Source organism: Glossina fuscipes, unplaced genomic scaffold, assembly GCF_014805625.2.
Source record: "Glossina fuscipes isolate IAEA_lab_2018 unplaced genomic scaffold, Yale_Gfus_2 59, whole genome shotgun sequence".
Lineage (NCBI taxonomy): Eukaryota > Metazoa > Arthropoda > Insecta > Diptera > Glossinidae > Glossina > Glossina fuscipes.
The window spans coordinates 3694926-3717927 of NW_023998431.1; the positions used below are offsets into that span (position 1 = coordinate 3694926).

The following is a 23002-nucleotide window of genomic DNA, read 5'->3' on the forward strand; positions in this document are numbered from 1 at the left end:
TTAAGGCGTGAAGCGAGGCGTACTACTTCCCGACCAAATTGATGGTAGCAGTAGCAGAAATCCGGACCTCGTATTTAGGGAAATTATTATGAAATCTTATGGCAGAACATCTTTATTATAATACTTCGCCAGAGCTAATGATGAGAAAAATAATTTAAGGAAGACATTTTCATGATTTCAGATTTTCATACCTCCTTAGCGTCCACTAAATTCATTAGGGTTGTTATTAAAAAAATTTTCATTCGAACGATAAAAAGTTGCATATTGTTTGCCTGTGCTAAGAACTTTTCTGACGCTAAGTGCCTAGTGTGCTGCTTGCTAATCATTCCTTACGTAATTATGCATAGTGGAAATTACACTTGAAATGTTAACTTTTGTTTTAACAGAGAGCCCAACAAAAAAAAAAAAAGAAAAGAAAACGTTTATTAAAATGTGATAACAAACTAAACCATATTCACCACCACTTCATTGAAATTGGAATAGAGAAACTCTTAAAGATGTGTATATGCAGCAAAGGAAGTTTGCCACTTCATATACGTTAAACAGACGTAGGGCTTATGCGCTTTAATAATAAAGTTATGTTAATTAATGTAAAAGTGTCTTGATATTGTGTGAAAGAACATTGAAATTTGACCCATCTATTTCTAGTATAATAGTCAATAGGCAATAGTCAGTGAGAAAGAATTGTGCGAAAACCTGTCCATAAAGTGACCGAAGTATTGAAATAATTCCAAGCTTTGGTGAATGGTTATCGAAAAATTTTCAAGAATTTTTCTAAAAATTAGATAAGTGGTTTTTAAAGGTACGTTTACAGATTCGATCGAGTTAATGTGATAGACTCATACCAGATACGTCGTTGTTATATAGTTTACATACAAAGAAATATGCCTCAAAAATCGAAGGAGAATAACTTCTCAATTCGACTTAGCCAGTTGTGGAAAATATAAGCGAGTACAGAAGTTTCGTTCTAAAGCTAAGATAGATCAGATACATGATCACAAAGAAAGCTTAAAAATTGATAGGTTTCGACCACAGACAAATTCACAGTAGGTGAAAAACTGCAATATATAGTAAGCTTTCATAAATTTTGAACAATAATCGAAGGGATTGGGGTCCACTAGTAATAAAGAAAGATTTCAACTTTCCACTTAAGCTAAATTTTGATTCAAAACCTCTCACATATTATTACATTGAATCGCCTTTCTTGATTGAAGTGCTGACATAATATTACTCATATTAGACAGATTAGTACTACTGGCGTCCGCATAGCGTAAAAGAACTATTTACAGAAACTTATATACAAAAATGAAAAGAAACTTATTTTCAGAAACTGTAGTCTAAGCATTTCACAACGCTTGCCTCTGTGTTAACCCCGGATTTCCCCAGACGTTTTGTTAATAATTTCGTTTATTCCCGCCTATGTTCAGCGGCTTTGTTTTGAGAGAACGGCGGGTAAAGCATCGAAAGTCTTTCTCTCATTTTCGAGGCAATCACGTAGTTTTCATGAAGATTTATTTTATCAGATATATGCTTTTCGTAAATGTGAAAATGTAAAAATATCGTATAACAATGATTTTGATTGAAGGGCCACTGAAGAATGCCCTCAATTTATTCTAATTTCTTTTCTTTTTTTTTCCTCTTAAAACATGATATATATAAATGTCGCTATCTTCATTCTAGGCCATGGTCTTACCACCTTTAGCGAAATGGCCTTATGAGAATGGTTTCACGTTTACAACGTGGTTTCGTCTGGATCCTATCAACTCGGTGAATATCGAACGTGAGAAACCCTACCTCTATTGGTAAGTTGCCAAATAAAAAGATTACTATTTTTTTATAAACTCATTACAGTTAGACCCTATTCGTAGCGTAGTAGGATAGGGAAGTCGACATCTATGCTTTGTTTTATAGTTATACGCTACATTCCTTTTTCTTACATCGCTCGTAAGTTTGCAGTGCTGCCACGTATTTTAACTCGAAGATTATTGAAAGATTAAAATTGAAAACTTATAGTTGGCAAAAGTCATTTAATTATAATTAAGGAAATTGTGGCAGCAGCAAATGTTGAACGCTAAAATTAGGCACTTGATATGCTGAAATCAATTTCACGAACTAGGACTATAAATGATTATTTTTGCAAAAATCTTAGCAAAAATATCGAAATCATAATCTGTAACGGCTATAGCTTGCTCCGTTTTCTGCAGCTCAGTTTTCGGAAGCAACGATTACATACTATAATTGTCGTCTTCTAAACATAAGCGCAACCTCACATAATAGCTTATTCTTTCAATGTGCTTTAGAACAAGGCGATTATAGTGCTAACGATATTACAATACTGGGCTGCCGATTAGTTTTTTAACTATGGTTATCGAAAGAAAAGAAATCTTAACGAACAGTTTACTTACTAAAGGATATAGCCGAAATACAATGATAATGTTTGAAAAAATATACCTAAGATATAGATAAAATAATATTATGTTTTCGAAAAGATTGCTGTAGTCGAAAGTAATAACTTCATAAAGCTTATGCACGAAGTTTTAAAACGTTACGTTGGTTATTAACATAAATTGTTAATATTCGTTCGACAATGCTCTATTGATGATGAACAGTTTCAATGAATCGTCTCTTGTCGATTTGCTAAATGTTAGAAGACGAAGTTTCAATGAATTTGTAAACATGAAGGAACTTGTTAATCGTTATATTAGACACTTTGAAAGATTTCAATTCAAGCAGAGTCAACGACATATTGTTCAAAATTGGGATTAGGCGAATCTCAGCCACTCTTTTTGTGTATCTGCTATCAATGGCAAAAGTAACGCTGTGATTGAGCAGCCATTTACATGCTTGCTCCTTCATAATCACTATATTTATCGGCAAACATTTTGTTAGTTTCTTTATATGAGGTCACATTTTCTCAAACGTTTGCAAAACGGAGCATATATAATTCAGTGTTTTTAAGTGACTATGCGCTATGATGTACTTGTAAGTGTTTATGTACGAGAGAAGACCAAAAAGCAGATATATACGTAGCAAATACAATATGTTTTTTGTTTCATCGCTTATTTTGAAGAATTAGTTAATTCTAAATTTTGTGTTCGCCAGACGCTGCAAGAAATTTCAATGAAAATTTTCGTATTCAGAAATACGAAGAAGTTTTTTTTATTATTAACAAGATTTGTATTGCGACAAACAATCTTCTATTCTATCTTCATTCTAATCTACATACCATTTATGCATTTGTTAGTTTTATTTACTAGTATTTATTTATATATATTTGATATATCTCCGAAACATTTCACGTCACATATGAATTAGATGTTATTATAGAATATATTATAAAATGTATTCTGAACTTTTTTTATGTTTCGTCTTAGCATATTTTCATTGGAATTTGTTGAAAAAATTGATGAGTATAATATTTAGAATTTTTTCAATATCAAATAAATGATGAAAGTAAAACAAATCATATTTTCTACCCATCTTTTGTTCGCACTTGCACTCTTTTATATATGTATCATAGCGCATATTCATTTAAAAACGCAGAATTGTATATGCTGCTGCTTTGCAAACGCTTGAGAGAATGCGACGCCGTATTAAAAAACTATTAACAGAATGTTTGCCCGTTCAAATAATGAAAACGGAGGAGCAAGCATGCAAATGGTTGCCAATTAGCAGTGTTACTACTGTTATTGATAACGTTAAACAAAAAGCGCATGAGATTCTCCTAATCTCGAGTATTTAAATTAAATGTGGCTAAGAAATTTGCTGTGGTCGATCGAATGATTTAAAAATTGTGAAGAAGACGTTCTCGTTAAATTTTGCAAGCTAGCAGACATTGTAGGCATTTTAAAAAATATTGAACTTTTGCTGATAATTAGAATATGAATTAGAATTAGAATTTCTATTCGCCTTAAAAAATTATGTTCTCTTGATAAACCAGAGGAGTACGGCTCGGTGATAGAAGGGGCTATATTAGTTCTAGTATAAACAAGTGAACAAACCTATTGTAAAACTAGGGAAAGTATGGCGACCTAGAGGACTGCTGTGTTGACAAATGAAGACATCTTTTTCCAAATTTTTCTTCTCTGATCTGGAACTATACTCATTGGATATATTAAAAAAATTTTTCAAAACTATCCAATCAAGCTGTCTAAAGGTGCAGTTTGATTAAGTGAGACGCATCTATTAATAAAAGAACAACTTCAATTAAAGATTTGCAGCAAGAAACAGAGAGCAGCTTCTGCACTTACATATCGAGCAGCTATACTAAAATTTGCATTCTTGCTTTTATAGAGAATCTTGAAGATTTCTTTCTAAATAGTAATAAATAATTATATTATTATCATTTCATTTAAATTTATTTCTGTTTATTATTATAGTTTTAAAACTTCAAAAGGTGTCGGTTATACTGCACACTTTGTTGGCAACTGCCTAGTATTAACTTCAATGAAAGTTAAAGGCAAAGGCTTTCAACATTGTGTTAAATATGAATTTCAACCAAGAAAGGTAAGTTTTAAGTAATTGAATCACTTAGCCTTATTATTTTAAACTCAATTATGCATTTGCACATAAGAATATAATTCACTTATATTATATACTTCTCAAGTATAAAAGCGCGGTGAATGGAAAAGAAAGCTTAGGGTTTATGGGCATTCAAGAGCATTTCAGAGTTGACGGTTTAGCTTTGATATCGCTTGACTCACAACGCAGTGAAGCAGTTCAGCTTTTTTTAGAGTCTGTAACTACTAATAGTCAATTTTAAATCCACTAAGTCCACGCGAGTTTGTAAAAACATAACATAACCGAGGTAGAATCATATGCTAGAAAAACACTTCTTTTGATAATAGATTTTCTTTCCGCTTTCTTACTTAAGTATTTCGAGCGATTTCGGAGGACAAAAGAACAAAAAAAATTAAAATGCCAATAATAATTTCGTAAAAAATTATAATTTTGATGAGACAATGGCAATAAGTGTATTAATGCATCGCTGTCGCTGAAGAAGAACGAGCGTTCTTTTCTTTTTTCTCTACTTTGACTAAGAGCAGAGAGAGTGAGAGATCACACAGTTATTATTAGCTCTTGAGGAACCTTGAAACATTTACGTATACAGTCATAGAAGACACTAGTAATTCTATGTTTCGTTTTCTTTTTTTATTTCGTCTTTAGTGGTATATGATAGCAATCGTTTATATTTATAATCGTTGGACAAAAAGTGAAATAAAGTGCCTCGTAAATGGACAACTAGCGTCCAGTACTGAAATGGCGTGGTTTGTTTCAACAAACGATGTAAGTTTTCAATTACTCAGATAAAGAAAGAGATCTCTTTATCTCTTTAAATAATTGTTTGTTAAATTTATTATTACATCATTGCAGCCTTTTGACAAATGTTATATAGGAGCGACACCGGAATTGGATGAGGAACGTGTTTTCTGTGGCCAAATGTCAGCAATATATCTGTTTAGTGAAGCTTTGACAACACAACAAATTTGTGCCATGCATCGACTGGGGCCAGGATATAAGGTAAATCTTATTTTGCATTAAAGAAAAAGAAAAAACTACTAGTAATTTTTTTCAATTTTTTCCTTAAATTTATAAAAACAAAAAAAAAAAAAATGTTTTAGTAAGCAACACTTACATACATTTGTATATTCTTATCTCTCTTTTAAAAACTTTTTTTATCTTTCTCTCCTTCTTTCTCATACATCTTTTGTATGTACGTTGTCTAAAATGCCTGCACTCTGACTGTATATCTCACCGACTAATAAAAACAAAAATTGTCTAACACCGCCCGATATCTGTCAATCAAAAAAAAAAAAAAAAAAAAAAAAAAAATTATCATAATGCTATTATCATTTACGTATATGTGTAATGTATCTTCCTTTCTTTTTCTTTTTTTCTTTTTTTTTTTTCTTTTTCCTTTTGTATATATGTCTGATTGTAAACTATCGTCCAAATGCGAATGTTGTCTTCGTGCAAACTTTGAAATTCAACTTGAAACAGTCGCAATTTCGTTTCGATAATGAGTGCTATCTGAACCTGCCGGATAATCATAAAAGGGTGAGTCAGCCACAACAACAGCAACAACAACTACAGCAACAACAGCAACAAACCCAACAACAACAACACCAACAATTGCTACGTTCTAGAAGTATATCAATGGCCGAACAAGATGCCCAAACCATTGACTGGTCAGATGAGAAATTGGATTTACAAGCAGCATTTGTTAAAATTAGGGCCGTATTGGCGGCACGTAATGCCAGCACAAATGCTGCTGTCTTACAAACACTGACCGGCAATGGTAGCGGAGCCATTATTGATAATAGTAGTAGTATGAAAATAGAAAATTCCACAGCAATAACATCTAACAGCACAGAACAGACTAACATGCATAGTAGTTCAGTGGCTGCTCATGATGCCTGCAAATCCTGCAGCATTGATACGTTGAGTTACATACCTACAGGCTTCGCTTCCTCAATCGGTATTTATTTTTAATTTTGTTACTTTTGCTTTTCTTTATATTTGTTTTCTTTTCTTTTCTTTTTCTTTGTTTTTTTATTGTTTATTGCACTCTTTACAATAAATACCCTTTACTAAGAATTTTCTAGAAAGCTTTGTTCTTATTTTCTCAAGAATTTGAAATCATTTTAAAACTTAATCGTTCTATCGATTTGTTTTTACCTTCTTTTATTTGAAATACAAGTCAAAACAGACAAGTATTATATATTGCTTTAAAAGCGAAAATATTTCTTCGCCAATTTTATTACATCCGCCATCAAAGACAGAGTTTCCCCTCTCATATGTAACGCCTTGAAAGTCTTGATGACTATAGGAATTCTAAATATTTAAAAATTCATACAAAGCTTACTCCTTAATCCGGAACGTTTCTCGCATCAACGAAAGGTTTTTCATAGTGCACTTTTAAGAGGAACCGCTTCACAACCAAAACCAGATATATAAAATGAATATATAAAAACTTGGCCGTTTAGTTCAGTCAATAAATTTATGTACGCGCGTGAAACTAATGAGCTTACGTGTGCGACCTTTTAAATGTAAAAATCAATCTTAATTGGTTTTCCTAAGAGATGCAGTTCTTTTCTTTATGAAAATTTCTTCAACTCCTGACTCCTTCATGTGAAGGTACTACCTTTAAAGTTTTCATGCGCTATAACTCGTGCCGCTGACGTGTGCAGATCATCTTTTTTTGCAGCTTTAAATAAATCGCGGTCGATGCAAAGGTACTTTTCCTATCTAATTCGAAGGATACTATTCTTAGTGGGGTGCACTCGTTAGATAGTGGAATATCTCTCTTGCCATTTTTGGGGTGATTAATTGGATGTAGAGTGTTTTAGAAGAAGCTCTTCCAGCCAAATAAAGAGGTCACTGAGGCTTCACCAACATCAAGAATGCTCCAACATGAAGTGGCGATTTTTTCGGCAAGACTAAATTCGGGCCCACATGGCGTGGCTCTCATAAATTACTAGCGACGTTAAACTGGAATGTAATAACCGTCATTGACTTGAATCGACGGTTTCACTTAAATATTTTTTATCCCTTCAAAAGTAGTTTTGTTTCTTATCGGCGCTTAGCTAAATAGCGTTAAAAGGTTAGTTGTCCTCGCAGCACGTAATTTGCATCCTGTCAGAAAAATGCCTGGGAAAAATGCAGAGCTATCAATAAAATTAAATATATTATAAATATATTCTACTATTCTCTTGGAAATACCGCCATCTTTTTTCTGATAAAAAGGTCGATCAGGATTAATTTCCAGTCTTGATGTTTACGTATGCTAGTTTCGTGACCATATAGTATTATCAAAAACCAAAAACATTATCAGTGTAAGTTTCCAATTATTTTACCCATGTCCGTCTATGTGTCCATTGTTTTTCATTTGACTTTCGCAATATCGAAGTTTCGATATTCTTAGGTTAATGTATTTAAAAAACGAAGGGAGTTTCCAAGTTTGTTTATTGCCATTGATATTAGAAATGATAGATTATCTCGCATCGATCGCATTAAAGCTGATATATGCTGGTTGGCTTAAAGAGTAAGAGGAAAATCTAGATAAAGGGTATTTAGAATTTCATTTTAAACTAAATGCATACATCATATATTTCTGTATGGTTTCCTTCTATTTTATATAAAATTAATTTTATTTTTTCTTTTTTACTTTTTTCTGCCTTTTTTTCGTTTTCTTCTTAATTGTTTTTATTTTGTTTCCGTATCTGTTTATAATTGTTTTTTGCTCTGCTGTATATCTGCCTGCCATCTGTGCGTATCTTTTTGCGTACATTTAGATCACTTGAGACGTATGTCGTCTTCATCGTTCTCCTCTTTGGATTATATACACGGCTTTGGCGGTAATGTTGAAGAGCTGAATCAATTAAAAATTGTAAGCAGTTTTGTTTTTTTTCTTTATTTTCTTACTATTTTCAATTAATTTTAATTTTCTTCTCAATTTTTTTTTTTTTTTTTGTTAACAATTTTTTTCGATTTACTTTCTTTGCTTTTATTTTACGGCCGTTTCAACGAAAGGAATCTTTTTTTCATTTAAATTCAAATTGATTTGCTGGTAGGAGTTTAGAAAATATTTTTCATATTATTGTTGTTTCGTGTTCTCATTGTCTCTCTACGTGTATGTATGTGTGTGTGTGTGTGTGTGTGTAGGTGTACATATAATTTTAGCCCTGAAGCTTTTTCCAATTAAACATGATTTTTTGTTCACTGACACTGAGCCAAAGGGTAAGAGAACTTTGTTAGCGAAAAAACAACTAAAACAAACCGTTTTAACTGAATTCTTTTAATTATCGAAATTATTAGAGTGTAAACCAATAAAAATCAATTGAATTAAACAGAATCAAAAAAACAGAAGAGAAAATAAAAGAGAAACAGCCACAACAACATTCGCATCAGAGCCTTGCAGCCTTCATCATTTATTTATGTATAGCACTTTTGAACACATACACACACACACACACATGTATATATATATATATATATATACACATCAGAGTGAGAGAGAGAGAGAGGCACACACACACACACACATGAACACAGGGCCATAGAAAAACTACTTAAATATGCATTGGAATGTGTTTTTATGCCCGAATAGAGCTAATTGTACAGTTAGTTAACTAATCAAATGTGGCTTAGTTGTTGTTTTTATTGTGGCGTTTAAATCGTATTTTAGACGTTTAGCTTTTTGATTTAATGTAATTTCGCTTTAAAAGTTCACTCAATTAAAAGAAAAAAAAAAAGTTCTTTTTAAATTAATTTTTGATAAGCAAAATTCAAGTACACTTGACTTTCGGTGCATTGAGTTTTTTTTTTTTTTTTCATGTGTACATGCATACGAAATTAATTTGAATACTTATTTCATATGAAAAATTGACGTGCATAAATAATGTATATTCGCAACGGAGTGAACATAACTTCAAGGTTGAGACATTGTAAGAAGGGAAAATATTTCATTTGCATTCGTTTAATTATTGGTGATTCAATTACTTCGTTAATAGTCATTTTATTCTTATCATTGAGTCCATACTCATATATGCGATAATTTTTATTCTTCAAGGATCAGGCAACTGTGGTAAGGGTGAAAACATAAATAACGAGAGACAGACAGACCGAAAAGAGCTCGTGTACAAATCCGTAAAGTAAAGAATACGGCAAGCGGAAGCAATTAAATCATATGAAATCTTTGTCGAAATAGTCAAATAAAAAACACTTAAAACAAATTCGCTCATTTTGTAATTAAAGTTAGTATCAATTTTCAATTGCCTATGGTATTTGGATTTTCTTATCAATTAATGTGTACGATGTGTGTGATCGGATAACCTATTGCCCTTTTTTCTGCTAAAACCGTCATTCCAGACCATTATTCTAGAATTTTTGGTACTTGTTGCCAAAGAACAGGGCCATATAAATATCACGAGATGATGTACGCTACGGAAAAAGGTTTGAAGATAATAAAAGAGATGATGCTCGCACAAGATTCAAGGACGAACGATGAATGAATTAAAATTTTACGGACAAATTCTCTTCAATTTTGCGGAGCGACTAAAATTTTGTGCAATCAATTTTGGCTGCTTTACTTCAATTTGGTGCTTTAATCGCTTTACTTGATGACAGCAGAATGTGGTGGCACCTAACCACACACAAAGCATTACCTTAGGTCGCCGTCAATGCGGACTTCGCCATCACTTGTGCCGATTCATTTATCTTCAACCACCTATTTTCCGCCGGAATGGCCTCATTTCGCTTCGTTCTAACAATAACTGGCAGATATAGTCATTGCTAGTTCGGATAGGGTTTCTTTTTTCTATTACTCAGCCTTATGGAAATGAATAGAAAGTACAATTAAGGTCAATTGACCTCAACGATTCCGCAACAATGTCGTAAGGCGAAATCTCGGTCGTATGGTTCCTTCTTAATTTTTGGAGAAATTTCATCGACTTTATTAACCGTTGCTCGAGTAGGGAGCGTGATGCATTCGTAAATACCGTGAATTTTTCAGTAAATCTACCAAAACGTGATCGTCTAAACCAAAGTAAAATAATAAAATATAGCAAATTGTTCTCGAATTTTGGATCATTTTTGAAACTTAATTAATTTAAACAGTGTTTATACATTAACAAATGCGATAATGATTCATAGATCATTATCTCTTAAACGCGCTATATGGTATGGCTCTGTGTTCCCAATGTTACCAAAGTTGCGCAACTCAAAATTCTACTGCGAGAAATTCCTTTTCGTGGATCAAAATTTTAATGAATATTTGCTAAAATTTATTTATTGTGAAAAATATCTTAACATTTTCTAAACTTCCGTTAGAAATAGAAGGGCAAGGCTCGCTATAGTTCCGCCCCGCATTAATTTAACTTAATTTAAATTATTTAGCTTGGAGAATATGCAGAAAAATGGTTACGAAACAAAATCACTGTAATGGGCCACAGCCCACCATTGAATATCCTGCATCGCTCTACGGTTACACAGATAAGGACTTTTCAAAATAAGACATTATATTATGAAGTAGTCAAAAAATTGCTCGGATCGGAACCATTTTCAATAGAGTTCGTCCTTGGATCCATACAACTCAGTGTAGCAGATTTCATCAAAGTATCTCAAAAATTGTGGCGTATAGATTGAACGCAAGAGAACAAGACAAACGGACGGATAGACAAACTTATTTATTTCTCGATGGCGATGACATTAGTACAAACTTAATATACACTTGCTATACCCATTTACCACGGTGTACGGTGTAATGAATCGTTCTGCAAACCATAAATAAATAAAGAGAAAAATAAAGAAAAGTCATATCGCACGTGCACATGTCTCGTCGTAACAGAGCCACAACGTATCAAATTTTATTCATACGTGTTTTTGAGAAAAACACAAACACGTTGTAGGAAGAGCGTACATGCATACATATAATATGTGATGATCACATAGACTACTTAATGCTTTGCGATTATATTTATTATAATTTTTGTTTTCTCAATACGTATTTCAGGTACTTTACGATGGTAAATTATCAAATGCCATTGTATTTATGTATAATCCAGTGGCAACCGATGGTCAACTATGTCTGCAATCGGCTCCCAAAGGCAATGTATCATATTTTGTACATACACCGCATGCACTTATGTTACAGGTAAGTTTGTGTTTACTTTTCTTTTTTCTTTTTTTGCCTTTGAAAAATATATATGAAAATCGTGTAGAGCCATAAAGTTTCTCAAGCATAAATTTTAAGTGCTCTCTAGGGTATGTTTTTTTTTAAACTCTTATGTGTCGACTTTGCTTAGTTTTTATATATGTGAAAAATGTATTCAATGTTGTCGTACAACAAATTTTCAGTTTTATATAAACTTCTCCTATTTCTTTACATTATTTTTTTTTTTTTTTTTTGTTTTCTTCGTTTTTTTTCATTTTTTTTTTTATTTTCTTTTTACCTCTTTTCTCCTTTAGGACGTTAAGGCTGTTGTTACACATTCCATACATTGTACTTTAAATTCAATAGGCGGCATACAAGTTTTATTTCCATTATTCTCACAATTGGATATGACGCATGAGGGTATAAATGATATGAAACGTGATCCGACGTTATGGTAAGTTGTGTTTAGTTCGGTTATTGTTTGTTTTGCTTTCGCTATTTTTTCTCAAATTTTTGATTAAATCTTCCATGCATTTTTGAGATTTTTTTGATAAACTGTACAAGTTTTTTCAGTTCAAAATTATTGGGTTTCATTTGTGAATTGGTGGAAACATCACAGACTGTACAACAGCATATGATACAAAATCGTGGTTTCTTAGTTATTTCGTTTATGTTGCAACGTTCCTCGCGTGAACATTTAACTTTGGAGGTTTTAGGTTCATTTCTCAACTTAACAAAATATCTCGTGACATGCCTATCGGCCAACAGTGATTTGCTATTAAAGCAGGTAATTATCGCAACATTTCACTCTTTACAAATATTTCTACATATTTTTATATAAAAATATACATATATATATAAAAAAATTATAATAATTTAAATATTAATTTTTTTTTTTTTTAATACAAAATATTTTTTTCAATTACTTGAGAAATGAAAAACAATAAAGCATGTTTGAATACATGTTTGTGTTTTATTTGACTTCAAATTAATTAACCAAAAAAGAAAAAAAAACCTTTTCTATATTAAAATTAGTGATCGGAAAAGTTAAAAAAAAGGAAGAAAAATAATAATAATAAAATAAGCAAAAAAAAAAAAAAAAAAAAAAAACCTAATGCATGACAATGATTTCACAAATATTACTACGTTTTGGTAATGAATTTCTTTTTTATATGATTTCTTGGTGTGTGTCTTTTATTTTTCTATTTTGTTACAGTTGAACATGGGCTTGCGATCTCCCTTTAAAAAAGTAACTTTTATTTCTGAATACAGTTGAAAACAATTGCTTATCCTTATTCTATTCGTTCCAAATCATTTAATGTTATATAATACTATTCTCTGTGTTCTATAAAACATTTCAATTTTTCAGTTATACATAAGTAGCATAGAAAATTTTTATATACGTCGATTCAAAATATTAAATGTGCTATAATCAAGTTGATTAGTTAAGTTACCAACGGATTCGAATCAATTCTATTAAGAGTACCAGTTTTCAGTTATTTATCTCAATTGCAAGATGTAAACACGTGTAGATACTCTCTTAATTGAATAGAAGAACAAAGTATGAGGGGGGAGAAGGATTGACTGCTAAGCTAATACGACGACAGGCGATCGAACAGAACGAAAAAGCTAAAATATATATAAACAGATAACTATCGAAAAGCCCGAAGAGATATAGCTTAGCAAACCAGGAATTTTGAATTGATCAAAGCTAAATACATTCCTCCGCGTATATGTGATTTGTATAAAAAAAAAATGAACTTCATCGCGTTCATTACGTAAGTCGTCTCAGCAAAATTCTCTCAACTCGTACGTATGTAAAATATAAGTTGAATGACTTGTGCTCGCGCGGAGATCAAACGGTTTTAGTTTCATGGATTCTTTTTGTGGTGCAAAATTTTATAAGAGTTTCCCTTGCGCAAAATAACGTTCATCGATCGTGTCTTCAATGTCTCACTAAATCCGATCCCAGTTTTTTTCAAAACATATAGGCTGACCGCTTGGAAACTGGCTTTGGAATCTATGGTATTAGATCCGCATGAGAAGCCAAATTGTTAAGAATCGCGGCCACCAAATGAGTGCTGGCGGATTCAAACCTCAGTGCGGTTGCGCTTACTTCGGTCGTAGCCATAGTGCGTACAGGCACACACCCACTAGGTTGTGGCCACCACCTAGCTATTTCTTTGTTTCTTTCGCTTTCCTCACGTGTGTCTGACTACCACAGCACTATGTGAATAGGGGGTATGCCCTGAGCGCTTGATTATATAAAATAAAGAAGAAGAATACCATCGATAGTCATTAAATTATTCAATAAAGCGATGTTCATCAAAAACCGGTTAAGTCGCATTAACACTTTTTCCCTATTCGGCGGACAGCAACTTGGATACACAATTTGTTCACATTCTGGTTTGAAATTGACGTTTACTTGAGAAATCAGAAATGAAATTAACGCAGCTGTTCGGGAAAGTCCTTATTTGATGAAATTTTTTCCCTCTGACGGCGCATACATTTGTCATCCAATTTATATTAGAGGAGTCATACATTCGTACATTTCGCCCTACGTTGTCCATGTTCTCTATCTTAACCGCTTTTGAATAAAAGATTCAGAAAAAGAAAGGCGCCTTTCATGGACAAAGTGTCATAAAGGAAAAAATCTTTTGCAATAGAATTTTGACTTTACAGGCGCTTCTCACTCCAGTCGGATGTCGCAACGTAGCTTCGGTCACAACAAAGTCACAGAACATAGCCTCAAAATATATCCATCATCTTTGATATTAACTTGATATGTGAAAGGGGTTTGTTTGTAGATTCACTGATATTCTCATTCTATGATATCGGAAATAAAAACCAAGCATTTTTACGATATCTGTAGCGTTACGTTTTCAAGAATCAATAATTCCATTGGGAATAATTTTCACGCCGTATTTTCTCATGATTTTCAACGTTGAAAAATATATACCCAAGAATATTCAAATCGCACCCTTGGAAATTGTAATATATTGAAACCAAAAACTCTTGAGTCTGACGAGATCCATCTGAACTTGATCTGTAAAATTCACTTTCCAAGATGGAATTTCCTATCACAAGTTTTGCTATCGGTTCGAGCTAAAACAATGAAAAGAGAAACGGACAGATTTTCGGAAATAATTCATTCTTCTTCTTCTATTCTTAATAACATAATTAGAAAAATGTACTAATCATCTCACCTCTTCATTCTGAAAACCGAAAGACACATGCGGGTATTTAGCGATCTTTCAATTCATTGTCTTCATACTTTATTTTGGTTAAATCTACATTCTTGGAGTTTTGTACGTTTAAAGTAGTAGTTGCTTTAGAGTGCTCTTCAATTAGCTGATATGCACATATTTGAGGAGAAGATCTATGCTTACTTCTAATGTGAATATGTTAACTATTTGCTTTTACTACATTCAGTTCTCTTCTTTACCTCCTTTCACACCAATCACTTGCTTTTTCACCATAAAGAACACCGTTGCTTAATTATCGTATCATTTTCGTGGCAGTTTGAACTCCAAAAATCGCCTCTAGATAGGTTTCGTTCATGTGATATGCTTAAGTTTCTTTACGCTAGTTGACCTATTTCATGGGAAATCGAGTCCAAAATGTGTATGCGTGAAATGCGTATACAAAACATGCAGATGAAAATGGTACGATTTTTACGTTACCACGCAATTATCATCATTTTCACACACATATTATAATTGAGTTTATTAGTTCTATTAGGTAGAAATATTATAAAAAATGTACATCAATTTTTTTGTAACCATCACTGGAGGATGAAATAATAATGACTTGGTCGTTCCATTTCCAAATGTACGCAGATGTCGTTCATTAACCTAAAATTCCGATTCCGAGTCGATGCGTTTAAATTCGTTTCGTTTTTGACACATCCGTACAAAGAAATTCTTGTTTCACGTGAATTTGAAGTAAGAGTAAAAAAGCAAATCTTTGGAAATAATTTTGAGTAAAGTTTTCGCTTTGTCCAACTTCAACTTCTTTAACATGGGTTCCTATGGACATGAATGGAGTATTTGTAGTCCATCGTAGAGCAATGTTGCCATGCCAATGAGCCTCTAGAAAGCTTCAACACAAGTTTATTTATTTATTTCAAAGTTTCTTTCGTCCGGACCTTCCCATAAATGATTGATTTTAATGTTGATATGTATATATTGGCTGCAGCATTTTTCTTGTTTTTGTAGTAAGTAATGGTAAAATGACGGCATAAACGATTGACTGTTGAGAGATCCTCTCTCTAATCCTGCAATGAACGTTCTCAGGTATTCTACATAAACAAACCAGCTTAAGCATAGCAAAGTAGCGACGACAAACAATAAATGAAAATCAATTATTGCTTCGTTAAATTATGTCGACTTCGATACATATATATTGAAGTATCTATGCATAACAATGCTACGAATTAAAAAAACAAATACTACTGGTTTGCAAGGAATAGAAAAATCGGCAAGAACTTTGTTCACAGCATTCAGGTCAATCACCTGATTTTATGCAATTGTCATAATTTTTCATTTAAAAGACAAATAAATATTTGAAAAGTACTCAAGCAGAGATTTAATGAAAGAAAGGGCCGTGAAAGTTTAATACAACTTTTTATATTATTTTATCTCATTATCATCACTTAGTTTAGCCAAGTGGTTGGTTTTCTATGATTTGTTTAATGTAATGCCTGGTAACAAAAGAAGGGAAAATGAAATTTGATCCACCCCTATATGAACAAAATGATATGACGAATACACGCAGAGTGAAAGCTTCACGTTGGCCACAATCTTTAAAAAGGATCCTCAATTTTGTTTGCCCTTGAGATGTTTTCATTTAAATATCTACGACGTACACTCGCAGTGGAACATATTTTGCAAATCGATATAAATAAATATCTTCTATCGAAGTTTCAGCCAAGAGTCGCACCACTTATGGCGCACCATTTAAATACGTGCGAAGAGTCGTTGCGTGTGAAAATGCCGAAAGTCCTGAAAGGATTTTCACAGACGAAAGCATGTATCACAGACGTAATTGAACAATTGTGTACTCTAAATGCAGTCATTATTTTATATTATTTTTGGATTTATTCGGTCAATTTTACCAAGAACTGCAACGTCGAACTTAAAATTTAATATTTTAACTTGGCGCAAAGTTCACATCTACGACTAATAATATTTACGATAGTCACCCTAACTATAGCGTAACACATCTGGGTTTGTGAAAGCCTGCAGACGAGCCTTAGCATCTAGGACGTGCTGCGCAAGTAGCGGTACTTGTACGCAATGATTCAATCGGAAGGCCTCAAAATAATGTTTTAAATTGGCAAAGCTCACTAACTGCCGATGTCAAATACAAAGATATTCTCATTTCACAATTTCCATACTAGAGTCATGAACATAGTCGAGATGAAAAGATTTGCTGTAAAGTGCAGTGTTTTACAAATGAGCACAGTTACCATGGCTGAGATTAATGGACTTTGTAAAAAAAACAAGTTTATAGTCGGACAACGCCGTCCACTTGGCCTAGTGCAATTATCCACTCGTTTTGGTAATAATAGCCCAAATATCGAGCGTTATTTTCATACAAAGGCACACTTCCCATGGACGCCCGCTTATTCGAGGATGACCATATTTCACGTCATAACGTGAGCTAATGTTGCGGAAACTTTATTTACTTCCTACAAATTTTATAATTTTTTATTTCCCATTATAAAAAACAAGAAATTAGATTTTTCTCTTCCCATAAGGGCCTGCTTTTCTTGATAACTGTTATTTATGTTGGAGTCTAAAATACAGACCAATGTTATTCAAATTTCCTATAGTTAATTGTTTCTACTCAGTCGCTACTATCGACCAATTTTGATCATAAGATATTAAACATTTTCCGGAAGGGGTTACCATTTATAAGAAATCTTATAAGGAACTCTAAGACATACGCCCATGTGGTTTAAATTATGTTCACTTAATTCTTATGTCTAGTTGCTTGCAACTACGCGTTGGCGGCATATAAGGGCTTACATATCCTGAGAAACCTTATATGCGGCAACATCCAAGAATTAGATCTCCGTGATTTAAATTCTGTAATGTTACCAAAATGAATACGCCCCATCCTTCGGTGATGGGCATAATAACAATAATACGCTTTGAAAGCTATTTTCAGCTGTGATTTACCACAACAAATATTTTAATGCAATAATTATTTCTACGATATCTTCACTTCACAAATGTAAAGGAAACTTGGTAGACATTTTTATTAATAACGTTTGTATGAATTATGCTGCAAGAATTTTATTTGTAAATATTACTCATACGACACCTTAGCTACAAATTTTAATAAAAATCTATGCAAATACAATATGTTTGGGGAGAGTTGTTGATTTTGATTCATAAAGAGCATGACGTCATTTGTTCCGTTTTTATTTATTTTCCTTAAATAACATAGAACACGGAAGGGCATGAAAGTTTCAAAGATGATAGTTTTTTTGATGAATTTTCTTCCTAATATTTGCCATCTTTTACCATATCATCTTTCTTTCTCTCTCTCTCTCTCTCTCTCTCTCTCTCTCTCTCTCTCTCTCTCTCTCTCTTTCTCTCTTTCTCTCTCTCTTTCTCTCTCTCTCTCTCTCTCTCATTTCTTTCCTAATGCACACGTAATAAAAATATCCTTTAACTTAATACGAAAACCGCTACTAATAATATCGCTCTATGCGTTTTTCTATTTTATAAAACACAACAACTACAACACTATTCATATATATTTTCTTCTTTCTTTTTTTTATATAATTTAATACAAACTTTATGCTCGTCCTGTACCACCACCAAACAAAATATAAATTATTACAATTTAAACAAAAAAAAAAAAAAAAAACACATGCCATGTTTTCTAACACCCAACTAAACAGTTTTACCAGGTGAAAATGCTAAAACAACCAAAAAGAAAAATAATAATAATAATAGATTTAAAATGTTCTCTTATTGAAAAAAATTTTAAAATATTTTTTATGTTAAAGTTAATACCCATAAATGTTCCTCTTTTAGTTGAGTAAATGTAGTATATTTACATATCTATATTTATATAATATTTGTGTATTTTTCTAAAATTTTGCAAAGTTAAAAACCAAAAATTTATGCTCGCTTTTCTGACATAAAAAGGAAAAAGTAAAGATCAATTAAGGTTTTAACGTAACCATCCCCTTCTCATAGCAATGTAATATTTGTACTGCATTTAGAAGTACTCTCCATGAACGTTGTAAATAATTTATATAATATTAATGAGTGTGAGCTTCTGACGTTAATCACGTTAATCATGTCGCGTTAATCAGTCCGTGCGTTATGTTGAGATTCTCTAGCGCGTTAATTTCAATAGACAAAACCGAAATTTAATTTGATCATATTGATAACTTAAAGAAAAGGAAGGGGGTGAAAAACCCAATTCCAAAGGAATTTCGAATTCACTCTTTCAACAAGCAACTTGCTGTGCCGACTTCGATTTATTTCATCATGCAATTTATATTGATAATTTGAAAGTTTGGAACAAAAATGACTCCAGTCAACAGGAATTGATTTGTCATAACTGACACCGCCACAGTATATTCACTACATTTGCTTAAGGCGATGGTTGCCTTACTTTTTCCTTTCTATTAAATTAAAAAATAAGAAATTAAAAAAAAAAAAAAAATTAAAACAAATTTAATTAAATGAAAAAATAAATAATTTGAAGAAATTACATATATATCTGTATTATATACGAGTATACGTGATGGGTATATTACTACACCACGTGTTTGTTCGTCAAGTTATACCGTACCATACCTTGTAAATCTGTTGCTGTTACAAAATTGTGCTTTCGACTTTGTTCTTCGTCTTATTTCAAGCCTTCTTTCAATTCTTTACTTAATTTTACTTTAAAAAACTTTTACTTTTCTTCTTTTTTTTTTTTTTGCTTTCACACATGCTTAAGATTTAATGTTATAGTAACACATTTAATACACTTATACTGAAACATGATACTTCAACAACATTTTCCATTTCGTTTCAAATTTGTTATCTTGTATGTTGTCTTTGTTTGAAAAACACTTTTTTTATGCATGACAAAGTATATGCAAGAAAGTAAGCGCGAAGAACGTCTCAAATCATAACACTACCAAGTTAACGTACGCAGTCTCGTGATTGTAGTGACATCGATATAGTTTAGGCGCTTTCATATCCGGCACTATAAATATTTCATCGTCCTACTTATATTGACGAGAGCTAGCTAGAAGAAATTTCGCAAAGTGGATAAATTCTTTATTAGCATTAATTTTTTAAGAAACAAGTTGATTAATGTCTGCCCTTTCCATCAATTTACCCGTCTTCATATCCGTGAGAGTCAAGTAGTATTTCTGCATGTCACTATGCCCATCTGCATATTGATGCATTCCATTCATTGATCTACACAATTGTTTCTACCCTCAACGGCTGTCATTTTATATATATTTTCTCGTCCTTCCGTTATGATCGTACGTTCTATGTTGATGCATACATGCTATGTCCATCTCTACATTGATACGTACCATTCATCTATCTATACAATTGTTGATGCTCTTAAGAGCATGGTTACTACATATGCGTTTCTATCCAACCATCATAATGATTCATTCTGTATTGATGCATAGATTCATCGGCCTATATGTATACTTATACATTGGTTATTTCTTGCGCTGGTCATCTATCGATTTGTCGCTTTTTTTCATTACCACTGTTAAATTGAATGTCGACTTTCTGATCACGTGTCTCTCTTGGTCTAGAATTTAAACTTGTTTAAACTTGAAGTAAAAAAAAAACGTTTAGTACATTTTTACATGTACAAGCAAACGAAAACGTTATTGTCGGCAATGTCGGCTGTTAAATGCCCCCTGCACCACTTCGCCTAATGGAAATCTTCTCATTCATATAAAAATTTATTTTGCGAGGAAAGGTCCGGAAAATAGACGTATTGAAAACAATTGGAAGAAAAATGTTTTGAATTATTCGAAACCTTAAAAAAAAAAAAACTGAAAATAGCGAACCTGCGTTAATTTAATGACGGTAGAAATATTACTATTCACTTGAATGGTTTATCAAAATCAAGTCTACCCACTTTGACGGCGACAGCCGAATAGAAGATGTTGCTGAGAATAAGAGCTCGTTCGGCTTCTAGACGCTAGTTTTCATCACATTCACATCATTCGATGTATATTTGTCGCCAAGTCTTTTTATAACAAAATACATATTTGAAATGCTAATGCTCCACGTATATAAATAAAGAGGAATAGCGGGGACCGTCTTACTCTTATCGTTCTTTTAACGACGACTATTTAACGTTCAAAACCTGGGACAACCCCCGGTGTAGAGAGAAAACCTTGCAAATTTCAAAAATAAAAATTTTCCCGATATTAAATCAGTCAACGTTGAGGTTATATTCGCTTTTTTGGTCGTCAAAGATCGGGCCCACTAGGCTGCAGCCACCAGCTCCCGATTTCTTTCTCTTTCCTCTCTTCTTTCTAATAGCCACCGTGTTACACGAATAGGTGACATAGCCTAAGTGATTGACCACATTAAAAAAAAGGAACAAAATTTCCAAAACTCTAAGACGATTATTGTTTAAATTTTAGCTTCGAGTAATTAAATTAGTAGTCCCTTATTTTTGGTTTTAAATTTTTAATCATACTCTTTTCCTTCACCTAAGCACGTTGAACGTCTCATTATCTACTTTCTTAATAGGGTTTAAATGTCGGATGGAGAGAACAAAGTTGTGTTTGTGTTCGCTCAGAACTTATTAACTTAAAGTACTCAACCTGTCGTTTATCGTATACAAATGTTGCCGTTCGTCCACCGACAGTGATTATACTTTTAATAATAAACCTTCTTACGCAATGCTGTAAATGAAGATATCATTCTTGCTTATTGAACAAATAAATGTAATAATTTGTCGAAGCAAGCGAAAATATTTCAATGAGATATGGCTCACTATTAAATACCCTACAACAGCCTACAGTTATTTATATAATAACTTTGCAAAATGAGGTGTTATATGGGGAGTGGTCGAAAAGTTGGTACGATCCGTATCATTTTCAATAGCGTTCGTCCTCGAACCAAAATGTTTTTGCATTGGTGCATTAAATGTGACCAGAACTTTTCAAAAATTTCCACCTGTACAATAAATACATGAAAACAAGATAGACGGACGGACAGATAAGCTTATATCGATTCATAGCGTGACTCTGAATAGATCGCTACAATCATAGGTGCGTCTATCTCACGTACTTCTGGCTACTGCATACATCTGCACAAACTTAATATGCCTTCGTATCACGAGTGATGTAAGATTTAAAACGATTTTTAGTATAACTTGAAGATAATCCCCAGATCAGACTATGTTTACAGATTTGATCGTTCTTGCGAACATGTACAGTACAAAAATTGAATGCTATTTCGCTAGTAAGCGTAGGGAGAATACTGTGCTTTTAATATCTATGATTAATAAAAAAAAAACTTTATTGAGAAAAACATTTAATCGACTTATTATTGGCTAGTTAAGGCCGGCAAGCTATACAACAATTTAGATCATAGAAATTTTCAAGAAAATTAATTTTAATAGGAGCAGGAGATGTGGTAATGATAGTCTTGTGCTTTTTAATTTACTATATAAACTGTTGCTTGAATATGAAGCATTGCGATGTTTCGCATGCGCCTTATAAGTACAAGCTGTTAGTTATGCTTAAATTATCAATTTATGATGAAATGTTCAAGTCATATACAAAATCACATTGTCATGCATTTGATAACTTTATTGCATAACTTTTTTTACAAATTGTATACATTATTTTGAAAAAATTTCATTTAATTGTATCTTTTCTTTTTTTTAACATTTCATTTCATTTTTATGATGCATGCTGTTTGTACAAAAAAACAAAAAAAAAAACAAAAAATTAAATAAATAAATAAATAAAAAAACGTAAATTTCCATGTTATAAATGTTATTCCTATACTTTATGGCTTAATTCGACTACAACAACAATAACAACAATAACATCACTAATACATGTTTGTACATTTAAAAAAATAAAAATAAAATAAAAATAAAAACAACAACAACAACAACAACATTTCTAACTTCAACTATTTTACGTTGATTTGTTGCGAGTTTTTTGCCTTCGTTGATTCTTCTTTTACTCGTTTTTTGTGTGTATTTTACGTTACAACTGCTATTTACGCGAATGTCTGCCTGCCTGCCTGCCCGCCTGAAATTTTGCGTTCTTGTGATTCGAAAATTTTCAAATGCATTAAAACATGTATGTATATATGATCGTAAATG

At 32.4% G+C, this 23002-nt stretch overlaps 1 protein-coding gene across 1 annotated transcript in view; it reads left to right on the forward strand.

Annotated features, from left to right (window-relative positions):
* The window catches only part of LOC119637433 (neurobeachin), a 166297-nt gene that overhangs the window by 89405 nt on the left and 53890 nt on the right, over window positions 1–23002 (forward strand). The window contains exons 5-15 of the mRNA XM_038033451.1: window positions 1681–1802; window positions 4380–4506; window positions 5167–5286; window positions 5374–5520; window positions 6001–6478; window positions 8295–8389; window positions 11513–11653; window positions 11968–12107; window positions 12227–12440; window positions 12870–12902; window positions 18570–18578. Coding sequence (XP_037889379.1) covers window positions 1681–1802; window positions 4380–4506; window positions 5167–5286; window positions 5374–5520; window positions 6001–6478; window positions 8295–8389; window positions 11513–11653; window positions 11968–12107; window positions 12227–12440; window positions 12870–12902; window positions 18570–18578 — 1626 coding nt within the window. The remainder of the gene's footprint in view (window positions 1–1680; window positions 1803–4379; window positions 4507–5166; window positions 5287–5373; window positions 5521–6000; window positions 6479–8294; window positions 8390–11512; window positions 11654–11967; window positions 12108–12226; window positions 12441–12869; window positions 12903–18569; window positions 18579–23002) is intronic.